Consider the following 21843-nt stretch of genomic DNA (forward strand, 5'->3'; position numbering starts at 1 on the left):
TTGCCCCTGTTAATAAAATCCCTGATGATGATGCAAGCTCTTATCCACAAAAGTTTATGCCACAGGAAAAACCGGTCTGACTCTTTAAGGCACCACAAAACTTCTTTTTGCTTTTAAGTAAAACGTTTGAAGTAGACTCATGTCTGAAATTATTAGGACCTCATCACTTAATAATTACACAGTACAAACTGATGTACAAACTAGTCTTCGTACAAACTAATGCATTTGGTGTGCAAGTCTGTCAGTATAAAAATACTGTGCCCGCAAAGTTTCTTTTTATATTATGAACTCCTGAACTTTCCAGCAAATAGGTGGTAAGCCTTGGCTAGTATCATGCCTAGGGTTGCCAGCTCCAGGTTGGGAAATACCTGAAGATTTTGGGGGTGGAGCCTAAGAAGGGCATGGTTTGGGGAGGGGAGGGACTTCAATGCCATAGTGTCCAATTGCAAAAGTGGCCATTTTCTCCAGGTGAACTGATCTCTATCGCCTGGAGATCAGTTATAATAGCGGGAGAGCTCTCACTCCTGGAGGTTGGCAACCCTAATCATGGCCTATATTAATGCCTTAGCAATGGAGCCATCGTTTGTATGTTGTTCTACTTTGGGCTTGATAGCCTAGCTGCATCACCTGTCATTGAACACGATAACTGTTTCTCACTCACATTTTCTTTAGTGCATTGCAGAGGTTTCTTTAACCATGAGAGGGCAGAGAAAAATGTTAACAATTGATTGGCATAAGTATTCAACACTGGGTGTACCAGCAAATGGCTTTTGTTTGTGCTGTTTACCCAGCATTTTGCAACCCTTCATAGACTATATTTAGATGGAAAAAAACCAGGTCACCAAACAAAACATGCCAAACAAAGCCAGGATCAGTATCCTCCATGCATCAGCTTTTGCTAATCCCCATACCTAGAAAGAAGTCACTGGAGATAGTGTGTGAGAAATCAAAGAGCTACCGGAATCAACATTTAGTAGGCATCTTTCTATATGTCAGTGCTTCCTGGTTGGTTCACTGAGCATCTGACCTTGTGAACACAAGTGTTTACATCCATCAATGAGCAACATAAATCTGGTGACAGAGTTTTTACAGATATCGCCAAAAAAATAAATCAGCGGGTTCTAGATTAAATCAAGTCTGAACTCTCCCTAGAAGTTAAAATGACTAAACTGAGGCTATAGTACTTTGGTCACATTATGAGAAGACAAAGGTCACTGGAAAAGACAATAATGCTAGGAAAAGTAGAAGGCAGCAGGAAAAGAGAAAGACCCAACATGAGATGGATTGACTCCATCAAGGAAGCCATGGCCCTCAGTTTGCAAGACCTGAGCAAGGCTATCAACAATATGATGTTTTGGAGGTCATTGATTCATAGGGTCGCCATAGATTGGAAGCGACTTGACAGCACGTAACACACACATGATTACTCTGGTTGCAATCCTAAGAATAGTCTCCTGAGAGTGAGCCCCACTGAATACATGAATACACTCCATCATAGATGATTTTGGGCCAGTCCAACTGCACCTAGCTCTAACCTCTGCAAACATTCAGTTACTTCTCTCCAAGTCAGCGAAAACAGGAACTGATTTTAATTTTATTTACTTTAAAACTGTACGGCCTGTTTCAAGTGGTTTACAAAAATAAAGCAACTTAAAACAAACTTCACTATAGCAAATGTAGTTCTCAATCCTCAATAGCTGAGGAAACTCCCAACTTTGTCCCACCCTGGTTTCCTGATATAGCACCAGACTAGGCTCAGTGGCTGGGAGGACACGTGGCTGTAGTCTATAAAGTCTCCGTGGCCTTCACCTGTTGCTTTGTCACATCTGCCCACTGGGCCCAACAACCTCCCTGCATCGAGGTTTGTCAAGCATCAAGGGAGACTGGTTGTGTTTTTAAACCTTTTTTCTTCCCAGCCCCCCCACCCCACATTTTTCCTGAGGTTGGTCTGCTGGTAGTTAAGCTGCCACCATGAGGAGAAGCCCTCCCCTTTGTTATGCTTTCACCTGGCTCTTTTGAACCATCAGGAGTGTGGTCTGTATGTGTGCACATGAGAGGAAGAGAGATGGAGACCTGTGGACTCTCTTCCCTCCTACCTCCTTTTTCTCTTCATTTGTGTCCATCAGAGCTGCCTTATGCAGCACTCAAGCACTTGGTCAGCATAAAGCAAAGCAACCTGGCTAACGTGGGAGATGCCGTCAGTTTATACTCAAAGATCATCAACAAAATGAACTCGAATAACTACATGTAAAAACCCAGAAAGCACAGCTAACTGGGAACAAATCAATAGAAAGAGTTACAGGCATAAGAATCAAAGGTACGTTGCTAGCTAATCCTATATTTACACAAGAAGATTTCTGAGGAACGGGTACAAGAAGTTATCGTCTTTAGGCCTGTTCATGATCAGAGTCTTGACACAGAACTCCAGTCCATGCTAAAAGTTATATAGAGTCTCTTGCAGCCTGTGGAATTTTCCAACCCAATAAAAATTTGTGGTGCAGGCTTAAAAGTTTTCGCTCAGACTGTCAAAAGTTTGGATAAGATGGTTGAGGAGCCAAAGAAGGAAATTAAAACTGATCTGCCTTGGCATCTCTGAAAGCTTGACCAAATGTAAATTGAGCTGAGATTTAGTTTCAGTTTGGTTAATTCATAGACAACCATAAACCTGTCTTTTCCCCTTCCTGGGACTTCTATTAGGATTTTTATTGCCCTCTCCTTTATCCTTTCACTACACTGCCCACCCTGTGGCCCAACAGGCTGCCTGTCTGAGCTGAAGGAGCCGTCTTGGATTGCTGCTGAGGATCCTGGGGTTTGTTGTCCTTGGTGACTTCCACATTCATGCCAAGGCTGCCCTGACAGGACCTCATGGCCACCATGACAATCAAGGAGCTGGCCCAGAACATTTGGATCCCTGTACATATAGCAAGACATACACTTGATTTGGTATTCTCTGGGGACACACTGTATGGCTTAGTAATGGAAGAATTTCCCACTCGGCCTTTGTCATGGAAAAACCATTCCCTGGTGAGGGTTAGACTTAGGGACACCCAGAACCTTCACACAGGTGGGGTCCAGCTAGGATGGTTCACTTCAGGCGGTTGACATATCTGGGTGGTTTGCTGTTGTCTCTTGGAGATTTTCCAGTCAGCAGGGTTGGTATTCTTGCTACAGCACTCATCCATCTGTGGAATGTAAAGATGACCTGGGCTGTGGTCATGATTGCTCTAGAGTGCCTTATTTTCTCCTGCAGAGCCCAGAATGCTCCTTGGTTTACCAAGGAGGTTGGGGCTATTGAAGTGGTTGGGTAGGTACAAGAGGAGGGCAACTCAAAGTGAATGCAACCAAGCGAGGACACACTATCATGCCCACTCTGTGGTGGTTATAGAAATCTTAGGGCTCTTCTTGTGTAAGTATAGGATTAGATAGGTCACTTTTCCATGCCTCTGCACCCACTCATTGCTATCCAGTGGAGATTTCTGGGTTGTGAGCAGCTTTTTTTTAAAATCTGAGTAGGTAGAACTGGCTTGCTGTGATCAGGGCCGGATTTAGGTTTGATGAGGCCCTAAGCTATTGAAGGTAATGGGGCCCTTTATATGTCCAGCTGTCCTTTGTCAACAACAAATTGTCACTGTTTTTGTGTTGAATATATGCTATATGGTAATTTATGCAGAATGTAGGCACCCTATATATAGAAATGAGCAAACCAGTGATATTTTAGGGAGCAGGCTAGCAGGCGGGGCCCATTACTTACATCATAGGAGCCTACACAACACAAAACACTGTTGCTGTATGTAGGTTTTATTTTATTTGTTTTTTATCTTATATTTTGGAAATGTACATCCAGTTTTTTTTCTTTTAAATTTTTTGGGGAGCCCCAAGAGAGTGGGGCCCTAAGCTATAGCTTTTTTAGCTTATACGTAAATCCGGCACTGGCTGTGATTCTTTTCTGATGTATTTTGTGGATAAAATTACTCACACCCACAATTAGATTCTACACTGTTCAGTCTCAGGATGTCATTGGAGTGCATTCTGGTCCCAGTTGTACAAGTGACTTTCATTTGGTAAGGCCCGATGAAGTCAGAAAGCTGCTTAGAAGTGAGTGGCCCACAATGACTTGACTCAGCCCATCCTTTGAGGCTGCTGGTACCAAGCTGGGCTAGGTTGGTCGAATGGGTCCAGCAGGTTGTGAATGCCTCTCCGTGGGAAGGTGTAGTTCTACGTGCCTAGAAAGAGGCAGTTGTGAGACATCCTCAAGAAGGCATCCCTAGACCCAAAAGATCTAAATAACTACTACTCAGTGGCTAACAGTTCTTGAACACATGAAGCTGCCTTATACTGAATCAAGACCCTTGGTCCATCAAAGTCAGTATTGTCTACTCAGACTGGCAGCAGCTCTCCAGGGTCTCAGGCAGAGGTCTTTCACATCACCTACTTGCCTAGTCCCTTTAACTGGAGATGCCAGGGATTGAACTTGGGACCTTCTGTATGCCAAGCAGATGCTGTACCACTGAGCCACAGCCCCTTCCCTCTCTTCTTTTTTTTTGGGGGGGGGGGGGCAAGTAGCTTGGGTGGATGGTGGCTACATAGCTTCATACTGTCTAGGAAGAAACTTGTTTCAGTCTGGATTCAAGCCAGCTGGCTGGCTGGCTTGGGAGCAGGAGTCCTTTGGCATTTCTGCTCTTAACTGTGCAATTCCAGAAGGTGCTGCTGATGCTGGGGAGCAGTTGCTCAGACCCCATGGCATTTATTCTATGGGGTCATGCAGAGATGCATCTTGTCCCTCATGCTGTTTAACATCTACATGAAACCTAGGAGAGATCAGCAGATTTGGAGTAAGGTGCCACCAACATACAGATGACACCAGCCCTTTCTCCTTAACTGCTGTTTCAGTACGTCTGTGGAGAAGGTAATGGGATGGATGAGGGCCAACAAACTGAAGCTCAGTCCAGACAAGACTGAGGTGCTGTTGGTCAATTACAAAGTTGCTTGAGGACTGAGAAGTCAGCCTGTCTTGGAGAGGGTTGCACTCCCCCCGAAGGAGCAGGTCCATATAAGGTTGCCAAGTCCCTCTTCGCCATTGGTGGGAAGTTTTAGGGGTGGAGCCTGAGGAGGGCGGGGTTTGGGGAGGGACTTCATTGCCATAGAGTCCAATTGCCAAAGTGGCCATTTTCTCCAGGGGAACTGATCTCTGTGCCCTGGAAATCAGTTGTAATAGCAGGAGACGTTCCAGCTAGCACCTGGAGGTTGGCAACCCTAGGTCTATAGCTTGGGAGTGCTGTTGAATCCTGGCCTATTGCTGTGTTATTTTTGACTCAATCAAGCCTCAGTTCAAAGTTTAAGGATCCGTTTTTTAAAAAACAAACCAAACAACACCAACGAGATAAAACAGGTTAAAACAACCCTACATCTGCATGCGATCCCCACTTCCTATTTGGTGTTTTATGTTTTTTTTATGCTCTTGCTGGGTCTTTAACACTGGATTTTAATTATACTAATGTAGCGGTAAACAGGGGTTCGTGGGGGAAATAGAGACCCGGACCGTTATTTCAAGAAAACGGTTTATTCTGGCAGCTGCGACCCAGAGGCCCTAATGGCAGAAATCTCTGAGCCCCGATCATACTGAGGAAGGGATATTTATCCAAATTCAAGATAGGACAACCCATCAACATTCAGGGTAAAGCTGATAGCACTACAGACATGGAGGCGGCAGTAGTCACGGTTTCCCCCAGGTCTTGTTATGGTTCACTGCAACCCTCCGTGACTCTTGCCCCAATTCCTTAGCACACAAGACACACAGAGATACCCTGCCCAGAGACAAGCTATTCCCTTGCTGTCCTAATACATTTCAATACATTGTACAGAAAGGAAAAGAGATGACTGCAAATTGCAAAACCAGTGGATCTTCCATAGTCAGGGGAAGTCTACCTTGCTGCCTCACTAACTTACAGCGTTTTAAGTTTCTATGTTGTAAGCCACCGGTTTGCTTCCATGGCGCAACAAGGCCACCGTGTCGCCGTTCCTAAGCCGGCAGCTTCGCCCTTGGCACGAGGCGAGGTCGGGGCGAGCGACACCCGCAAGCCCGGGGAAAACGGAACCATGGCAACCGCCGGCCAATCACAGACTCCCCGCTCTGGCGTCACGTGCGTCGTCGTCGCGCTCGGGAGGGGGGGGCTCTTTCGCTTCCTCTCGACCTTTCACCCCAAGATGGCGGCGCCCGTGGGTCCGATGAAGTTTTGGAAACCCGGTAAGGACCGGGGGGACGGGGGTGCGGGAAGCTGGAGGCAGGGGGGTGACGAAGGGTGGCCGGAAGGCCCCAGAGAGCTCCTTCGTGCATTGGCTGTGGCGTTTCGTTCTGCTGAAGGGACGTGGGGGGGGCGGGGTCCGTCAGGCAGGGAAGGTGTCAGAGGAGAGAAGCTTGCAAAGGGCGCTTGTGGGCAGTGATCCCCCCCCCCCCCGACCTTCATTCTCCCTCCTCAGCCTGTGATTCCTTTTTGTTGGGGATGCGTGTGCAGGTCCTCGGTCCTGCTTAGACCCTCGTTGGGCGAAAACGCGGGGTCGCTTTAGCCTCCTTTAGTCCCTGTTTCAGCCGGGATCGGACGCATGCGTTTCCGCCCCTTGAAAACCTTCCCCTTCTCTGAAATCGTCTGCCCAGGGTGGGAAGCGCTCTGCACATGGTCAAGAGCACCTTCACTTTTCTCCGTTCAGTGCGTGTTCCTCTTTGAGGCGGGAGCTGAAAACAGCGGGCGCTGCTGTTATTTCGTTATTAATCGACCTTCCTGATGGCTTCATCGCTGAGGGCAGCTCAGTGTAGCTGACTGAGTTTATAATAGTAGAAAAGGGCAAGAGTCCAGGAGCACCTTAAAGACTAACAAAAATATTTTCTGGCTGGGTGTGAGCTTTCGTGAGCCGCAGCTCACTTCTTCAGATAGTAGAAAAGAGCAAGAGTGCAGTAGCACCTTAAAGACTAACAAAAATATTTTCTGGCAGGGTATGAGCTTTCGTGAGCCACAGCTCACTTCTTCAGATACAGTAGTAGAAAAGAGCAAGAGTCCAGTAGCACCTTAAAGACTAACAAAAATATTTTCTGGCAGGTATGAGCTTTCGTGAGCCACAGCTCACTGCCCACAAGCGCCCTTTGCAGGGCACGGGAGAGAAACCGATACAACAAAGTATCTGAAGAAGTGAGCTGTGGCTCACGAAAGCTCATACCCTGCCAGAAAATTTTTTTGTTAGTCTTTAAGGTGCTACTGGACTCTTGCCCTTTTCTACTACTGCAGACAGACTAACACGGCTACCCACTGTGAGTTTATAATATTTGCTAGTTGGAGGGGCTGTTAAGGTAATAATTCGAAGCACACCTGGCAGCCAGTAAGTTCTGTTGAACACATTGGGCTTTTCTTGGAAATTGACTTGTATAGGATCGGGTTGTTATCCCAAATATGCTTATCATGTTTCTATTCATATTTCTATCCTAACACGAAAGGAGGAGAAAATGTGCTCGGATATGGGGGGAAATGGATGTGCATATTCTTGGGTGTATTCCTCTAGGGAATATGGGATAGTGAACTGTTACATGTAGTTCAGTTGTAGTTAGGGCTGGATTTGCTATTTTTCCTTGTAAAAAGAGAACAAAACCGATTTTGACTGACCTGCTAGCACTACAGCTTGAATAAATTGCATACTACATTTGTTTGTATCAAGTAAAAATATAAAATTGTGGAGGTCTGAATTAAAGGACATTATGTTAAAAAGAGGGCATCTGGAAACCGTGAAGGAACTGGTGCATTTGACTGAAAGAACAAAAAGGTCAAAATTCTCTTCTCTGGCGAAATCAGATATTGTTCCCACTGCAGCTTGTAAGGCAATGAGTACTTAATGTGGAGGTAGCAGTCTTTTTGCAATACTAAGCATTTTGCTTGCCATCTCTGTAAAATCTGCATTATTCTCTTGAGGTGACTGCTCTACCGTGAAGGTTAATTAGAGCACTGTCTTTCTGTATGGAGCATGACATTTAATAGGCTTATACTTTATTAAAATTCAAATCATTGGTCTTTTCTAGGTCTGGACTTCCTCCATGTTAATGTAGTTCCAAATAATGGCCGTTACTATCTAGTGTGTTTGTCTTTGGAGGTAAATTGTTGTTGAAACCATCTTGTGAAATTTACTTAAGCTAATGGACAGTATTCAAGTTTGATACACATAATATAAATCATGTGGTAGCTTCACACATTGCTTCCTTGTGTAGCATATTTATATAGCACGGGTTTCTGAACTCCTCCATAGTTTATATGTCACTTGTTCGTGGGTTGTTTTATTTTTCCATGAAAAAAATTCTGTCCCACATACATAAATATAGTTGCTGTTTACCTATAAATGTGCGATATGAAGCATGGTATATTTGTTTTCATATTTTCTTGGGACACTCACGGCACTGCTTATTGGTAAATATTAGTTACGTTAATAAGACTAATTGTTCAGACAAACTCAATAAAAGTATTTTTTTCAAATCAAACAAAATCTACCCCCCCAAAATCTACTGCATCCTTCACAACTGGTAAAAATAGAAGTAAAGACATAACATGGGAAGTTGGTTGCTCCATTATAAGAAGAAGACGACGTTGGTTTTTATATGCCGACTTTCTCTACCATTTAAGGAAGATTCAAACCGGCCTACAATCACCTTCCCCTCCCCACAACAGACACCCTGTGAGGTAGGTGGGACTGAGAGCTGAGACTAGCTCAAGGTCACCCAGCTGGCCTCATGCGTATGAGTGGGGAAACCAATCCAGTTCACCAGATTAGTGTCCGCCGCTCATGTGGAGGAGTGGGGAATCAAACCCAGTTCTCCAGATCAGAGTCCACCTCTCCAAACCACAGCTCTTAACCACTACACCATGGTTGCTCCATGGAGTCAACCAATACTCATGGAACCAAACAGTGCCCTGCCCCCAGTATGTTCTGTCACGTAGTTTTTCTACGCCATTCTTATGTACATATTGCCACTGGTTGGCTAACAACAAAATCAAAAAGGAGTGGTGCATAAAGTATGGCAAGTTCCAGCACGTGATGTGTCAGATAGTTTTTGGTGTATCGATTCATCATTATAAAGTTGCAGAGTACAGCTGTTGCTAATGAGCCCTTTAAAAAAAAAGGAGTGGAGCATACAATTTGCCCAGTATTTGCTTCATGTAGGCTGCTCTGATGGGTTGAACCTGACTTCATAGTTTATAGCACTTCTACTAGCAGTTGCAGCATCATCTAGGTGACTGGCATGTATCCTTCCATTCTGTTCAGCACAATTTCAATCATTCTTCCAATTTAAGTGGCTCTTCATCTGGCAGACAAACCACCTAAACTGGAGGAATGCTTGAAATTTTGCTGTTCAGGATGGTAGGGATCCATGCTGTTGTTTCTCTCTGAAAAATACTTATAATTTGAATACCTGAATTTCAAGTTGCACAGTTTTTAGGTTAACTCTACTGATGTTTCGCCGAATACGTGCCATTTCCCATGCTGTGGCACCACTTTCCATGGGTTTTGAACATAAAAGTGACCACATAGAAGTGTTTGTGTGTTTAGTACAAGTATGTTCCTAAAAACTGTGCAACTTGAAATTCAGGTATTGTGGAATTTTTACAGGAGGGAGTCCGACTCAAGTTGTCTTCCTCCACCTTGAGGCGTCAGGTCACAGCATTTGCCACGGTAGTTCCGTTCTTAGAAGGAGTACCAACAGCACAACTCAGACACATATCTGCATTCCTAAAAGGGGTTTCACACACTCAGCCTCCTGTCATCCACAGATTCCCATCCTGGAATCTCAATCTCGTTCTTAAAGCCCTTACTGTGCCTTTAAAATATTTATGAATGAAAGTTCTCTTTCTTACAGCCATCACCTCAGCCAGGAGAGTTTCTGAGATTAGGGCCCTATCTATTAGCAAAGGCCTCTGCGTCTTCCATAAAGACAAGGTGGTGCTCACACCAGACCGCACCTTCCAACCCAAGATAAATTCACATTTTCATAGAAATCAGGAAATTAATTTACCATCCTTCTGCCCCAATCCTTCTGGTCCGAAGGAGGCAACATGGCATACCTTAGACTTAAAAAGAGCTATCCGCATCTTCATTAAACGCACAGCTGAAATTAGAAAGTCGGACTTCATGTTCATAGGAATAGCTAACCCCAACAAGGGTCAGAGAATGTCAGCCCCTGCCATCAACTACACCCTCAAACAGTGCATCTCTGAGGCTTACAAAGCGAGTGGCACTCCCGTACCGGGGGGTATCACGGCACATTCACTCCGTAGCGCAGCCACCACGGCTGCATTTGACAAACAAGCGCCTGTTGAGGAAATCTGTCGCGCTGCCACCTGGTCCTCTGTTTCAGCATTCGTGAAACACTACAGGATCAACACATGGTCCTCAGCCCAGGCAGCCTTCGGACGCAGAGTTTTACAAAATGTAGCTGAGTAGCAGACATATTATTCTTACCCATCCTTTTGGGAGCTCTATAAAGTCCCACAGCTCAGGATGCCCTTGCCTCAGTGGAGAATAAAGCCTTGTCTACTTACGCGAGGGCTTATTCTCTCCTGAGGCGAAGGGCATCCTGCCCCACCCGGGAATTAACTGATATCCAAGACATAACAAGCACTTAGTCCTAAAATGTTTCATACGGTTCTCACATTTACTGCACGTTCTTTGAAGTTTTTAAAACAAATTGAGGTTATACACATGTTCTTTCTTCGTGAGTTAGTCTCGTTGCTGGCATATTAGCTAGTCTAGACGGTAACTGGCTTCCTGCAGGCTGTTTTCCCGCCAAGGGAGACAGGAAGTCAAAGTTTTGGTCCTGCCTACCCGGATGGAGAGGAAAACAACCCACAGCTCAGGAGGCCCTTCGCCTCAGGAGAGAATAAGCCCTCACGTAAGTAGACAAGGCTTTATTTTAAAAAGTAAATCAGCATTCAAGTGCTCGTGTTCTGTCTTGCACAAGAGGAAATAATTTTTTGGATACTGTAATCTTTGCACAAGCAAGCCATAGTTTTTTTTTTAATCACTTCCACTGATGTAGTGGCTTTTACACTGGTGGAAGTGCACTGTGGGAAGCATGCCAGTGCATCCAATCCAGCAGCAGCCTGATGACTGAGATGCACAGTAGTCTTTTAGATATTAGTATTTTCCAGCATATTTGGTCTCACATATTGCTTTCTCTGTTAGCAATATTTTTAGCAATACCCTTTGTTGACTACACAGGATTTGGTTTTGCCTTTGGGAAGATTGTTGTGTACTTTTCAAATAAGATTTCCGTTGGCATACTAGCTCTATGGATGGTAAATTTAATTTGATCTCTTTTTCTGACAGCGTTAGACTGCAGTCACTGTATTTATTACAGACAGTTTAGTGAATGAAACATTCAAAGACACATGACCTTGGCTACTATAGTAATTTGAATTTGAATTACAGCTCTCACCAGTGCTTTCTTAGCTGCTGATAGGAACGTTGCATTTGCAGAATAGGCATATATGATTTGTAACAGGATATCCTAGCCATGTGTACTATACTTTAACAATCTGATCAGCACAGTGGACTATAGGTTGCTCCCTTAATGCTAAGTATGAACCAAGTTATAATGACATTGTGAGGAGGACAGATAGGCAGTAGTGAAGTCATGTCTGTCACCACTTCTGTAGAAGTAATTCTGGAAATGAATTTGTAGAAAAGCTATAGGTTTTGTAATAGTAATGGGGAATGGCAGTTCAGTGAGTATTCTCAATAATGTTTACTGGAGTCCGTACAACTCCCATATAAGATCCATTTGGTGTGAGGAGAGCTGTTTGGTGTTGTACAGGCACTGGAGTTGGTGAGTTATGGATATTGTTTTTGCAGTGGGGGCTGAAGGTCTCTGTCCCCGCCCAAAGCAGTTTCTTTGAAAAAACTGCCTTCATGTTCATTGGAGAAAGGGTTGCTTTGTTCTATGTATGCCACACCATGCAGAATAAAAGAAGAGCTCTTTGGAGTTGTTGCCTCCACAGTTTCTCATTTGTTGGAGGTGTTTAAAACTATAGTGAAAACTTACTTGAATGTGTAAAAAGTCATGGAGGACTTCAGACGTTTGAAGGTTAAACAGTGCATTAGGGCAGTGGATGAGATATGTACTCCAATTCTGTGTCTACTTGATGGAGTAGAAATTTATTGCAACTGCCTTCCCACTCTCCCCCAAATTCCACAGGATGTTGTTGTACAGAAGTATTTGTATAGGTTGACTTAAATTATGGTACAGTTTAAGAAGCTCCTCACTCTTAAATGGAATGGATGGGGAATCTTTGTCTCAGATGTGGAATATATAGAAAATGTGCCCATAAAGCCAGCCATATTTGGTGATTCCTTCTGTGCCTTTAGACTCAGGGACCCAACCTTGTTAAACTTGTGGGAATGTTTGGCTTCAGGGAAAGGGCTGTGGGAAGCAACACAGAATGGCTGCCATGGGGAGCAGGGCCAGTCATGCAGTGTTGGGAGGTTTCAAGCCTATTGTCCTCATATGATGGATGCAGCTAGTTTCAAATGGGTGCTCCTTGAAGATGGAGAGAATGTCACCTGGGCTGTTCTGAGGCACCTCCTGTACCCAGGAAGCAGAGGAACGCTGAAATTGTCTTATTGGCTTGGGGAGGGGGGAGATGTCCTATTCAGTTTCCAAAGAAAGGTCAGGCTTCTTCCTTGTGTGACCACAGCAAGAGATTACCAAGCCCAGAAACATAGGAAAATCTGTGTCTATGGCAAGTCACCTGCCTAGGATGAGCTCAGTGCTTTGCTAGTCAATTAGCTGATAGGGAATGACCTAAAGCTCCCTTTTTCTGTTCCATTCAAGACTCCTTGGGTTTTATTCCCAAGAGCCAAGAAGCAAATGGACACCAGGAAACTTACTGATGGGTTCTCCGTTGGGAATTAACACCTTAGACTGTGTCTGATCCCTTTTATCTACCCAGCCGTGTGTCAATACAGCCAGTTGTGGCCCTGGAGCTAATGTTTACATTCTTGAAAATGTCGAGATGATTGTGAATAAATGAACAATGCTGTTCTGTAATAACAGCTTGATAGGTAGGCAAATCACCATGACACATGCATAACCATGTATTCTCATGAATATTGATGAAAATGCTCCATGCAAGTTGACAAAATGCCAAAGCAATTTTTTTCCAGTAATTGAGGGTTTGTGGCACTCTTCGTTAATTGTGATGTATGAAGATGTGTCCATATACATGCAATAGCATTACTGCTTATATCAGCTCAATAAATGTATTTACTGGGCCTTAGTCAACCTGCAGGCTGGGATGATGAGAGAGCCATTGTTCTTGTTGTCAGCAATTGTTTGGCATGACGCCTATGAAATGAAGGACATCTCAGTGAATTACTGAAGGACGAAACTGCAAATTATGCATATTCATAATGAATTTATTTTTGTTCCTTGTAATTTCAGTTGCATGATTCAGCACTTGCTGCTGTCCATGGTTCTTTTGTATCCTGCAACAAAACCACAACACTTTAATGATGTATCTTGTTTTTAAATGAAATTGATTTGGGGCTAAAATTTTATTTAACTTTTACATAGTTTCTGTATGGTGTTTAAGTGACCCTGTGAAAAGATAAGCCGTTCTTCTGACATATGTACATTTAGGCCCTATACGTTCTTAATAGGGTTGAGGTCCACTGAATTAAATGTGGGTTTAACTGTGACCTTTGCAATAAGTTGTACTGAATTGATTGGGATCCTATATACAATCACTGATCACACAACCCTGCTTGTTAGGATTGCAGTTTTACAGCCAGATTTTGTGCATATTTACTCAGCTGTAAACACTGATTTTAATAGGGTTTACTCCCTTGCTCTTGTGGATAGGATTGCAGCATAAGCTTCAGACTGTGTCAGTCTGAACCTAACTTTGAATTTTACTTTGAATATAATTCAGAGTTTGTAATAGAACAGCGCACTACTACTTGTTTACGGAATTTTTTCTCTGAGATTGCGTATTCTCAAAATCCACGTTCTCAGGAATCCCCACTGAAATTACCAAGAGCACCTTTATCTACCTGTGATACAATTATTTCTTCAACCTTATTTGGATTGGTTCCTGGCATGAGTTTGTATGAATGAAAGAAATTCTTCTTCTGCAAGAAGGGGTCCGGCAAATTTTTCAGATGGCATAGGAAGGCTGCAGAAGATGGGAGGAAGCAGGAAGGATCCCATCTGCTAGTGATGGCGCATTTGCAGTTCTTTGGATGCAACTTATTTTGACTTTTTTTAAAAAGTCGACTTATCCTTTATGATAATTTTTTTATTTCTGTGTGTGTCCATGTCATGTAGGCACAGAAGGACCAGGGGTCAGCCTGTCCGAGGAGAGACAGAGTCCTAGTGAAAGCTCTGGAGTTTCAGTCATCTATAATCCCTATGCTTCCTTTTCTATTGAACAGCAGAGGCAAAAGTTACCAGTTTTTAAGGTATAAACTATCTTTTGATATCTGCTCTGACTTATGCATATTATCTTTCTTTTATATATTGGTTCTCAAATTTTAACAATTTCATCTCTTAAATTAACCTTTACAACGTAGACAATACTTCAGTAACAATCAATTGTACATTTTTATTATCCTCTGACAAAATGATTTTTTTAAACCTTCCATTTATGGTGAATTATTGTGCATAATAATTTTGCGCTAGAGGTAAATCATGTGTGCTGCAATTTGCCATTGAGCTTAGCATGCCTTGAATTTTAATGGTCTTATGGTTACCTAACTTTGTTCTGGGCTGTGACATAAATATTCACAGATTATTTTCACTGACTATATGTACTTCATAATTTACATATTAAAATTTATTTTTGTAAATCCCTATTCATAACAATTAAATCCTTTTTTCCCTTTCAGCTTAGAAATCACATCCTTTACCTGGTAGAGAACTATCAGACACTGGTAATTGTTGGTGAAACAGGATGTGGGAAAAGCACACAGATTCCTCAAGTGAGTATGAAAATAATCATCAATATATCCAATTCTTAACATGGCTCTATCTGTGGATACTTAAATCCAGAGATTGAGGCCATGGACTGACAAGACGGATCTTTTACAAATCTGAAGAAAATGATGATTTTTTTAAAAAAGAAGAAAAGGGGGGTTAAATCCCTCCTCAAATGATAGCAAAGCACCTGTAGTTTTTTAAAAATGAATCACCTCAGTGGCTGTTGCTAGCAATTGCAATATTGCCAGACTAAGCCTTGATTTCTGTCAGTAAAAGGCAGTGGGGGAGACGACAGGGTCCTTTCTAGAGCATTTTTGGCCTTTGAGGAAGGACTCATTGGCAGCAACTTATGGGCAGTGTGCTACCATGCAACTTGCATGACTTTCTCCAGCCAAAATGCTTACAACTGTTCAAAACCAGCCACCACTCCCCCCCCCCAAAAAAAACCCAGTGTAGTTAAATGGTTAGTTTCAGATTGGGATCTGGGATGCCTAAATTCGAATCCCTACTGTTTTGTGGAAGCTTACTGGGTGACTTTGGGCCAGTCACACGGTGTCAGCCTAACCTAACGTGCAGGGTTGTTGTGAGGATAAAATGGAGGTAGGTAGAATGATGCTTTGGTTCCCCATTGGGGAGAGAGATGGGGTATATGTGAAGTAAGTATCCATGAAGATGAGGGCCAGAGAAAAGGTAGGTTGCTTGGTAGATGAGAGGGAGTGAAAGAAACGGGAAAAGTTGAGGATATGAGAGGTGCCAGAAGGAGGGAAATGGAAAATGAGATGCCCGCTGCAAGTACTTGCAGGTTCCCCTCTATGCAACTGGGCCCAGCCAGTACCACACAACTTGACCCAGCCCAGGGGTTGCTTCTGTGGAACTGGACAAGACTTTTGCTATGGAGAGGCTGACAGGAGGCAATGCTTAAGATGGGCAGGTAAAAGTAGGGTGACTGATGGGTGGAAAGGAGAAAGGTTGGGGGAGCGTTCAAGAAAGAGAAAAGAGTAGGGGAGGGGAAAATGAGATGCCCCCTACAAGTCCTTGTGGGTCCCCTGCTTGGTTAATTTATTTCTCTACAGAAGACCACGGCCATGCTTGATCTAATGTTAATCTTGCTTAAGTCTCCTTGGTTTTAGAATTAGGCACATGCTTAGCTCTCTTCCATTGAAATTCAGGAGGCTTAAAATTAATGGTTTTGATTGGATCTTGTGCCACAAAGCGCAATAGTAGTGATGGTTTTAGAGTTTACGGCAGAGATGCAAATGCAAAACACAATTTCTCCCCAGTGGCACTAATTTGAATTTTATTTAATATTAGCATTTGCAAATACCGTATTTTTCACTCCATAAGACACACTTTTTTCCTCCTCAAAAGTGAGGGGAAATGTCTGTGCATCTTATGGAGTGAATGTGCGTCTTATGGACCCTAGCCCGGTCCATCCGGGACTCCCAGACCCTGGCGGAGGGACCCCAGCCCCTCCCGCCAGCTGGCTGGGCGCACTGGAACGACGCGAGCCGGCGTTCCCCGCCCCGACGGCCAGCTGGGAGGTGGGCGGGGCGCAGAGAGCTGGGCGCGTCGGGACGGCGCGCTGGGAGGCGGGCGGGGACAGAGCTGGGACAGCGCACAGAGCTGGGCGCGTGGGGACGGGGTGAGCTGGCGTTCCCCGCCCCAACGGCCAGCTGGGAGGCGGGCTGGGCGCACAGAGCTGAGCGCATTGGGATGGCACGAGCCTCCGTTCCCCACCCCGACAGCCAGCTGGGAGGCGGGCCACACAGAGCCCGCTGGGCGCGTCGGGACGGCGCGAGCCGGCGTTCCCCAATCCGACGGCCAGCTGGGGGTGGGGGTGCGTCTTATGGTCAGGTGCGTCTTATGGAACGAAAAATACGATTGTCTGGGACAAACATAATGGCCATTAAATCTTTACAGCATTTGGTTATAATGGGAATTTACAAAAAGAAAAAACAACTTCACGAATCTCAGAGTTAAGTGCATGGTCCCCCCTTCCCCTTAATCTTTAATAACAACCTTGTGAAATAGGCTAGGCTGAGAGATAGTGACTGAGCCAGTTGTAAGTCTGTTAAAAAAATTTTTTTCCCGTTTAGGTGAGTATTTTACAAACAAGATTTTATTAGTACTGTTAAATGTATATTGACCTATTTCGTTTGGCTACAGAGACAAATAGGAAAGGTTTATTGCTTTCATTTGGCTGTTTAATTGTTGCTAAGATGGAGAAAAAGGAAGCCATTAAAACAGAGATTGACTCAGTTTAAGAATTTATTTTCAATTATATTTTTCTTCCTCCCTCCCCTTGCTCTGTTACAGTATTTAACGGAAGCCGGGTGGTCCGCCGAAGGGAGAGTTGTGGGCATAACACAGCCTCGGCGAGTTGCCTGTGTTTCAGTGAGTGCCTCTAGTTCAAAATGTCTAGATTATTGTTTTGGGGAATGCATCAGTGGCTGAAACATGATTGTAATATTAGATATCTGGAAAAGGGTTTTATCAACTTTTAGCATAAGTGCAGTTAAGTGGGTTTTAGTCCCTGTAAAATTCACGAGATGTCGAGTCTGTCAGTCATTGACTTGCAGATCGTACATTTGGACTGAACTAGGATCTACACTAGGATCTTAGATCTCATTTTTCTGCTGTTAACTCTTTGCTTGATATTAGTTAAGTTATTTGTTCTAAAGTCCTGTGTGCATCAAGCAATGGGGTTTGGTGGAGGTTTCCTTATCACTGTTGTATCCATCTCGTAGCTGAGTATTAACATCTTGTAGAAAGCACAGTTGCCTGAAAAACCAAGGAACTGACACGGTGGAGGAATGAGGAATCGATTATAATGTGAACAGTTGCGTAGGTAGCTAATTCGTGTCTGCCTGGCACAATCCAAAATATAAGTCCGACGCAGTGACCATGTGAAACTGACTGGCTTTGAGCACAGTGGAAAGATAAGAGGCTTGTAGCTGCTTGCCAGTGTAGAGTAGCAGCAAAATGCTTGATCAGCAGTGAGCACTAATTGGAGGCAAAAGTGTGAGCTCTAAAGTATCATTTTTGTATCATTTTTATGGCCATGGTAGATTCTGTTATGTCGCTGACGGACGTGTAAAACGTTGTAAAACTTACTTTCAGATGAGAGAAATCTAATCCCTGCAAAAATCTTGGGGTGGGAATTCAAAAATTTTGGGGCTGTAAAACAAACCAGAATGAAGCTGCTCATTTTCAGAGCCATCTCAGCAAGCTTGAGAGCAAAAAGCTTCTTCTTTTTTTCTGTTTGAAGCTTATTTTTTCTTCTAATAAGCAGTAACAAAATCTCAGGGATACTCCTAGTCTTGGGCCGTACGTTACTCCTTGCAATTGAGGGTCTCTTGTCGTTTACTACTAATCTTAGATGAACCTATTAATGCTCCTTGGTATTTCCTCCAAAATTATTAATTTACTGCTTTTCTCCCTGAAGGGGATCCAAAGTGGCTCACAACGTTAATAAAAAACACAATGAAAATACAATAGAAAAAAAATACAATTTACATAAATCAAACAGAAAGTAACCCAAGTTACTTAGGCTGGTCTTGAATCCAGTGGGCCAGCTCATTCAGTGCCACAGGGCACGGGCTGTGGATCAAGGGTCCTTTGGCTCATACCCAAGTAGTTGCACCTCTGTCCATGCTCAAGTTTATACCTGGAGACAAAGAAAGCAGAAAAAGTACTACTTAGATGTGAATAACCCAATTAGCCCAGCTTAGCCCAAGCTCGCTAGAGCTTGGAAGCTAAGCAAGGTTGGCCACAGTCAGCACTTGGATGGGAGACCCAACAAGGAACATGGGGGTTGCTGTGTAGAGGAAGGCAATGGCAAATTACCTCTGCTTGCGTCTTGCCTGGAACGCCCTGTGTATGGCACTGTCATGAGTTGGTTGCAACCTGACGGCGCCTTCTACTTCTAGATGTTGCAGCTGGCAGCAACAGTGTTGTCGTCCCCCACTCTGCCTGCCATTAGAACCTAAGAAAAGCCATGCTGGATCAGACCAAGGCCCATCAAGTCCAGCATTCTGCTCACACAGTGGCCAACCAGGTGCCCTGTGATGATTTTGTGGTGGGTCATTCCTCCACAATCTGTAGAATTTACTACACGCAATAGTCAACAAGAGATTTTAGGCATGGTTTAGGGTTTAGGGCACAGCCAGTGAGACTCCCCACATCCTTTGACAGTGCTTTATCACTTATTGCTTTGGAATAGCAGTCATCTAGCTCTTTTTTAAAAAGGTGTATACCAGCATGATAGCTTCCTTTATCTTGCAGTAATTATTATTTCCTTAACCCTTTGCTTTACGTTTAGTTTTTGAAGGCTGTGCATTCCTTCTGTCCAAGATGAAGGATACCTACTGTAATAATTTCTGTATGAAGTGAATGATGATATAGCTGTTTTCCAAGGCTAAACATCTATTAATCCCTTCTCTTATGGTTTGAACTGATCACTGTATTACTGTTTTAGAATATGGATTTAGTGAGATTGTAATTGAAAGGCTAGAATGTGGTTGGAAAGTACATTCACTGATTGTCTGAGTAAGCCCTGAAAGAGTGCTAGTTGAGCAAGGTTGTAATATATAGTAAATTTCCAAAAAGTATGCATCTGCCCTATCAGAAATCTAACAGAAGCAGCAGAGATTTGAGACTATGTACCTGAAATACAAGGCTGCTCTAAATGTCGACCTAAACCCTTTGTCCTTGAGTCTCAGTAACAGCAGAGATGTTTCTTGCAGGGTTAATTTTTCACAGGTAGCTGATGTGGTTGGCAAGATTTTTTAAAAATGTCGGTTTATAGGTACTCATATTTTAGTATACACTCTGCCTTCAATCATCTGAGCTTCATCAGAGCCCCATTTTTCAAGAAGTATGAATTGTCAGCAGGTGGCACAGCTGGAATCAAATTGATATAGCTGGGAATCAAAGCATGTAGTCTTGATCCCCCTCTTCCTATTTCTAGCCATTCCCCAGGCTATTGCATATGTGGGCCATGGGAGGTGGTGGGATTATTTATGAGCCTTTGAGGAGCCCAGGTATACATTCAAGCATACTGGGGAGTTACTATAGCATGAAGTTCCAATAAAATTATTCTGGCATAGCTGCAAATAACTCTTCAGTAACATCCAGTAAGCTAGCATCCAGCCCAAGTCAGATGGCTGAGAAGTAATAGAAACATTTATTGTAATCAGCCTGCCTGCTGTATGAATGGTTCATGTTGCAGTGAAGTGCCCAGGTTCTGACACTTGGCTTTCTGAATATGTTTAGGCACTTCCAACCTTCAGTTGTGCTAGCAGAGTTCTCAAAGATTGGAGTTAGGCTGGCATCACTGTATAAGCAGAGACTTCTAGATGGGTAGCCATGTTAGTGTGTACCAGCAGAATAAAACCAGAGTCCAGTGGAACTTTAAATACTGGCAAAAATTCTTCCAGCGTAAGCTAGAGCTCACTTCATCAGATGCATAGGAGGGTAAGTCCATCAGTTGGATTAATATATGGAGCAGGTGGGGTGGGAAGTGTTATAAAGAGAGGCTGGTTCAAAAACAAGATTCATTCCAAAGAGTAACCAGTTTGCAGGGAGTGGATGTGAGGCACTCCCATCTGTTGTTAGATAGAGGGGGGATGTTACAAAGAGATGCTGGTTTAAAATGAAATCCAATTTAAAGAATAATCAGTTCCCTCAGAATGGGTGTGAGACATTCCCAAATGCTGAGAGATAGGCAAAATGTAAAACCTAGTGCAGGATCAAATGAGAAAAGCAGATGCAGTGGGAGGTTACATAGGCATAGCTAAAATAATTAACATCTGTAATAGGTGGGTATGCAAGGCAGTAATACCTATGGTGAACTAGGAATTCCAGGTCCCTATTAAGCTGGTGAGGATTACATTGTCTTTAATTTGTTTATGAATTCTAATTAAGTAATTGCACATTGGATTCTCCCTTTGAAGTTCCTTTGTAAGAAAACTGACTTTTAGTCCAGCAATAGAATGCACTGAAAGATTTAAATTTCTAGTTTCACCGTTTTCTGAATGTGGCAATTTTTAATGTCAGATTTGCAGTAGGGCCCTCACCATTTAGAGATTTGTGGCTCACAATGTCACTTTTTTTGTGATCTGATCATGTGATGTAGACTGCGGCATGTTTTTGTTCACACCATGCCATCATCATAATAATTGCATGATTACATTTTTGTGGGGAATTTGGTTGTTTGCTACTGCTTTCCCGGTATTTGCATATTTTGCCATTAACAAATGATCCTGGGAACAGAGCCCCTGAGAATGGTGAGGGTCTGCTATGTGTCCTTTTATTCTTTTTGTTTGTTCTGACCTGTTTGTCCAGTGTATAGAGAGTAGAAAGGCAGTGTTACATGATGGGCATGTGAATGACCCCAAGATGGCATCACTGGACCTGTTTAAGTAGAGAAATTCCAGCTTCAGCCATCCCAAAAAGAAGCTGGACACCATCATGTGAGGATTGAAAGATGTAATAATTACGCTTGTAAAAAACTAAGTATTTGTTCAGCTTTTTGTTTTTGTATTATTTTCCCTAATATCTACCAGAGTAGTTCAACATTATATTCAGTCTAAGTAAATTAGAAACTTATTTGGTCTTTACTGTATACAATGATGTTTTCTGCTAGATTGCAGGCCGGGTAGCTGAGGAGAGGGGTGCCCTGCTTGGTCATGAAGTTGGTTACTGCATACGGTTTGATGACTGCACTGACCCGCAGGCTACAAGAATTAAGGTAACACACTTGAAGAAAACACCTTTATCTTATGATGGTTTGTTAATGCCTTCAATCAGTTCAGTTGTCCAATCTGTTTTTCCAAGAA

At 43.3% G+C, this 21843-nt stretch overlaps 1 protein-coding gene across 6 annotated transcripts in view; it reads left to right on the forward strand.

Moving 5' to 3' along the window:
- The first annotated feature begins 6168 nt into the window (after window positions 1-6168).
- The window catches only part of DHX35 (DEAH-box helicase 35), a 44058-nt gene continuing 28383 nt past the window's right edge, over window positions 6169-21843 (forward strand). For all 6 annotated transcript variants that reach the window (XM_056844055.1, XM_056844058.1, XM_056844059.1 and 3 more), the window contains exons 1-5: window positions 6169-6244; window positions 14354-14487; window positions 14914-15006; window positions 17321-17398; window positions 21651-21755. In XM_056844055.1, coding sequence (XP_056700033.1) covers window positions 6205-6244; window positions 14354-14487; window positions 14914-15006; window positions 17321-17398; window positions 21651-21755 — 450 coding nt within the window. In that variant the 5' untranslated portion in view covers window positions 6169-6204. The remainder of the gene's footprint in view (window positions 6245-14353; window positions 14488-14913; window positions 15007-17320; window positions 17399-21650; window positions 21756-21843) is intronic.

This window comes from Euleptes europaea, chromosome 2 (genome assembly GCF_029931775.1).
Source record: "Euleptes europaea isolate rEulEur1 chromosome 2, rEulEur1.hap1, whole genome shotgun sequence".
In the NCBI taxonomy this organism is placed as follows: Eukaryota; Metazoa; Chordata; class Lepidosauria; order Squamata; family Sphaerodactylidae; genus Euleptes; species Euleptes europaea.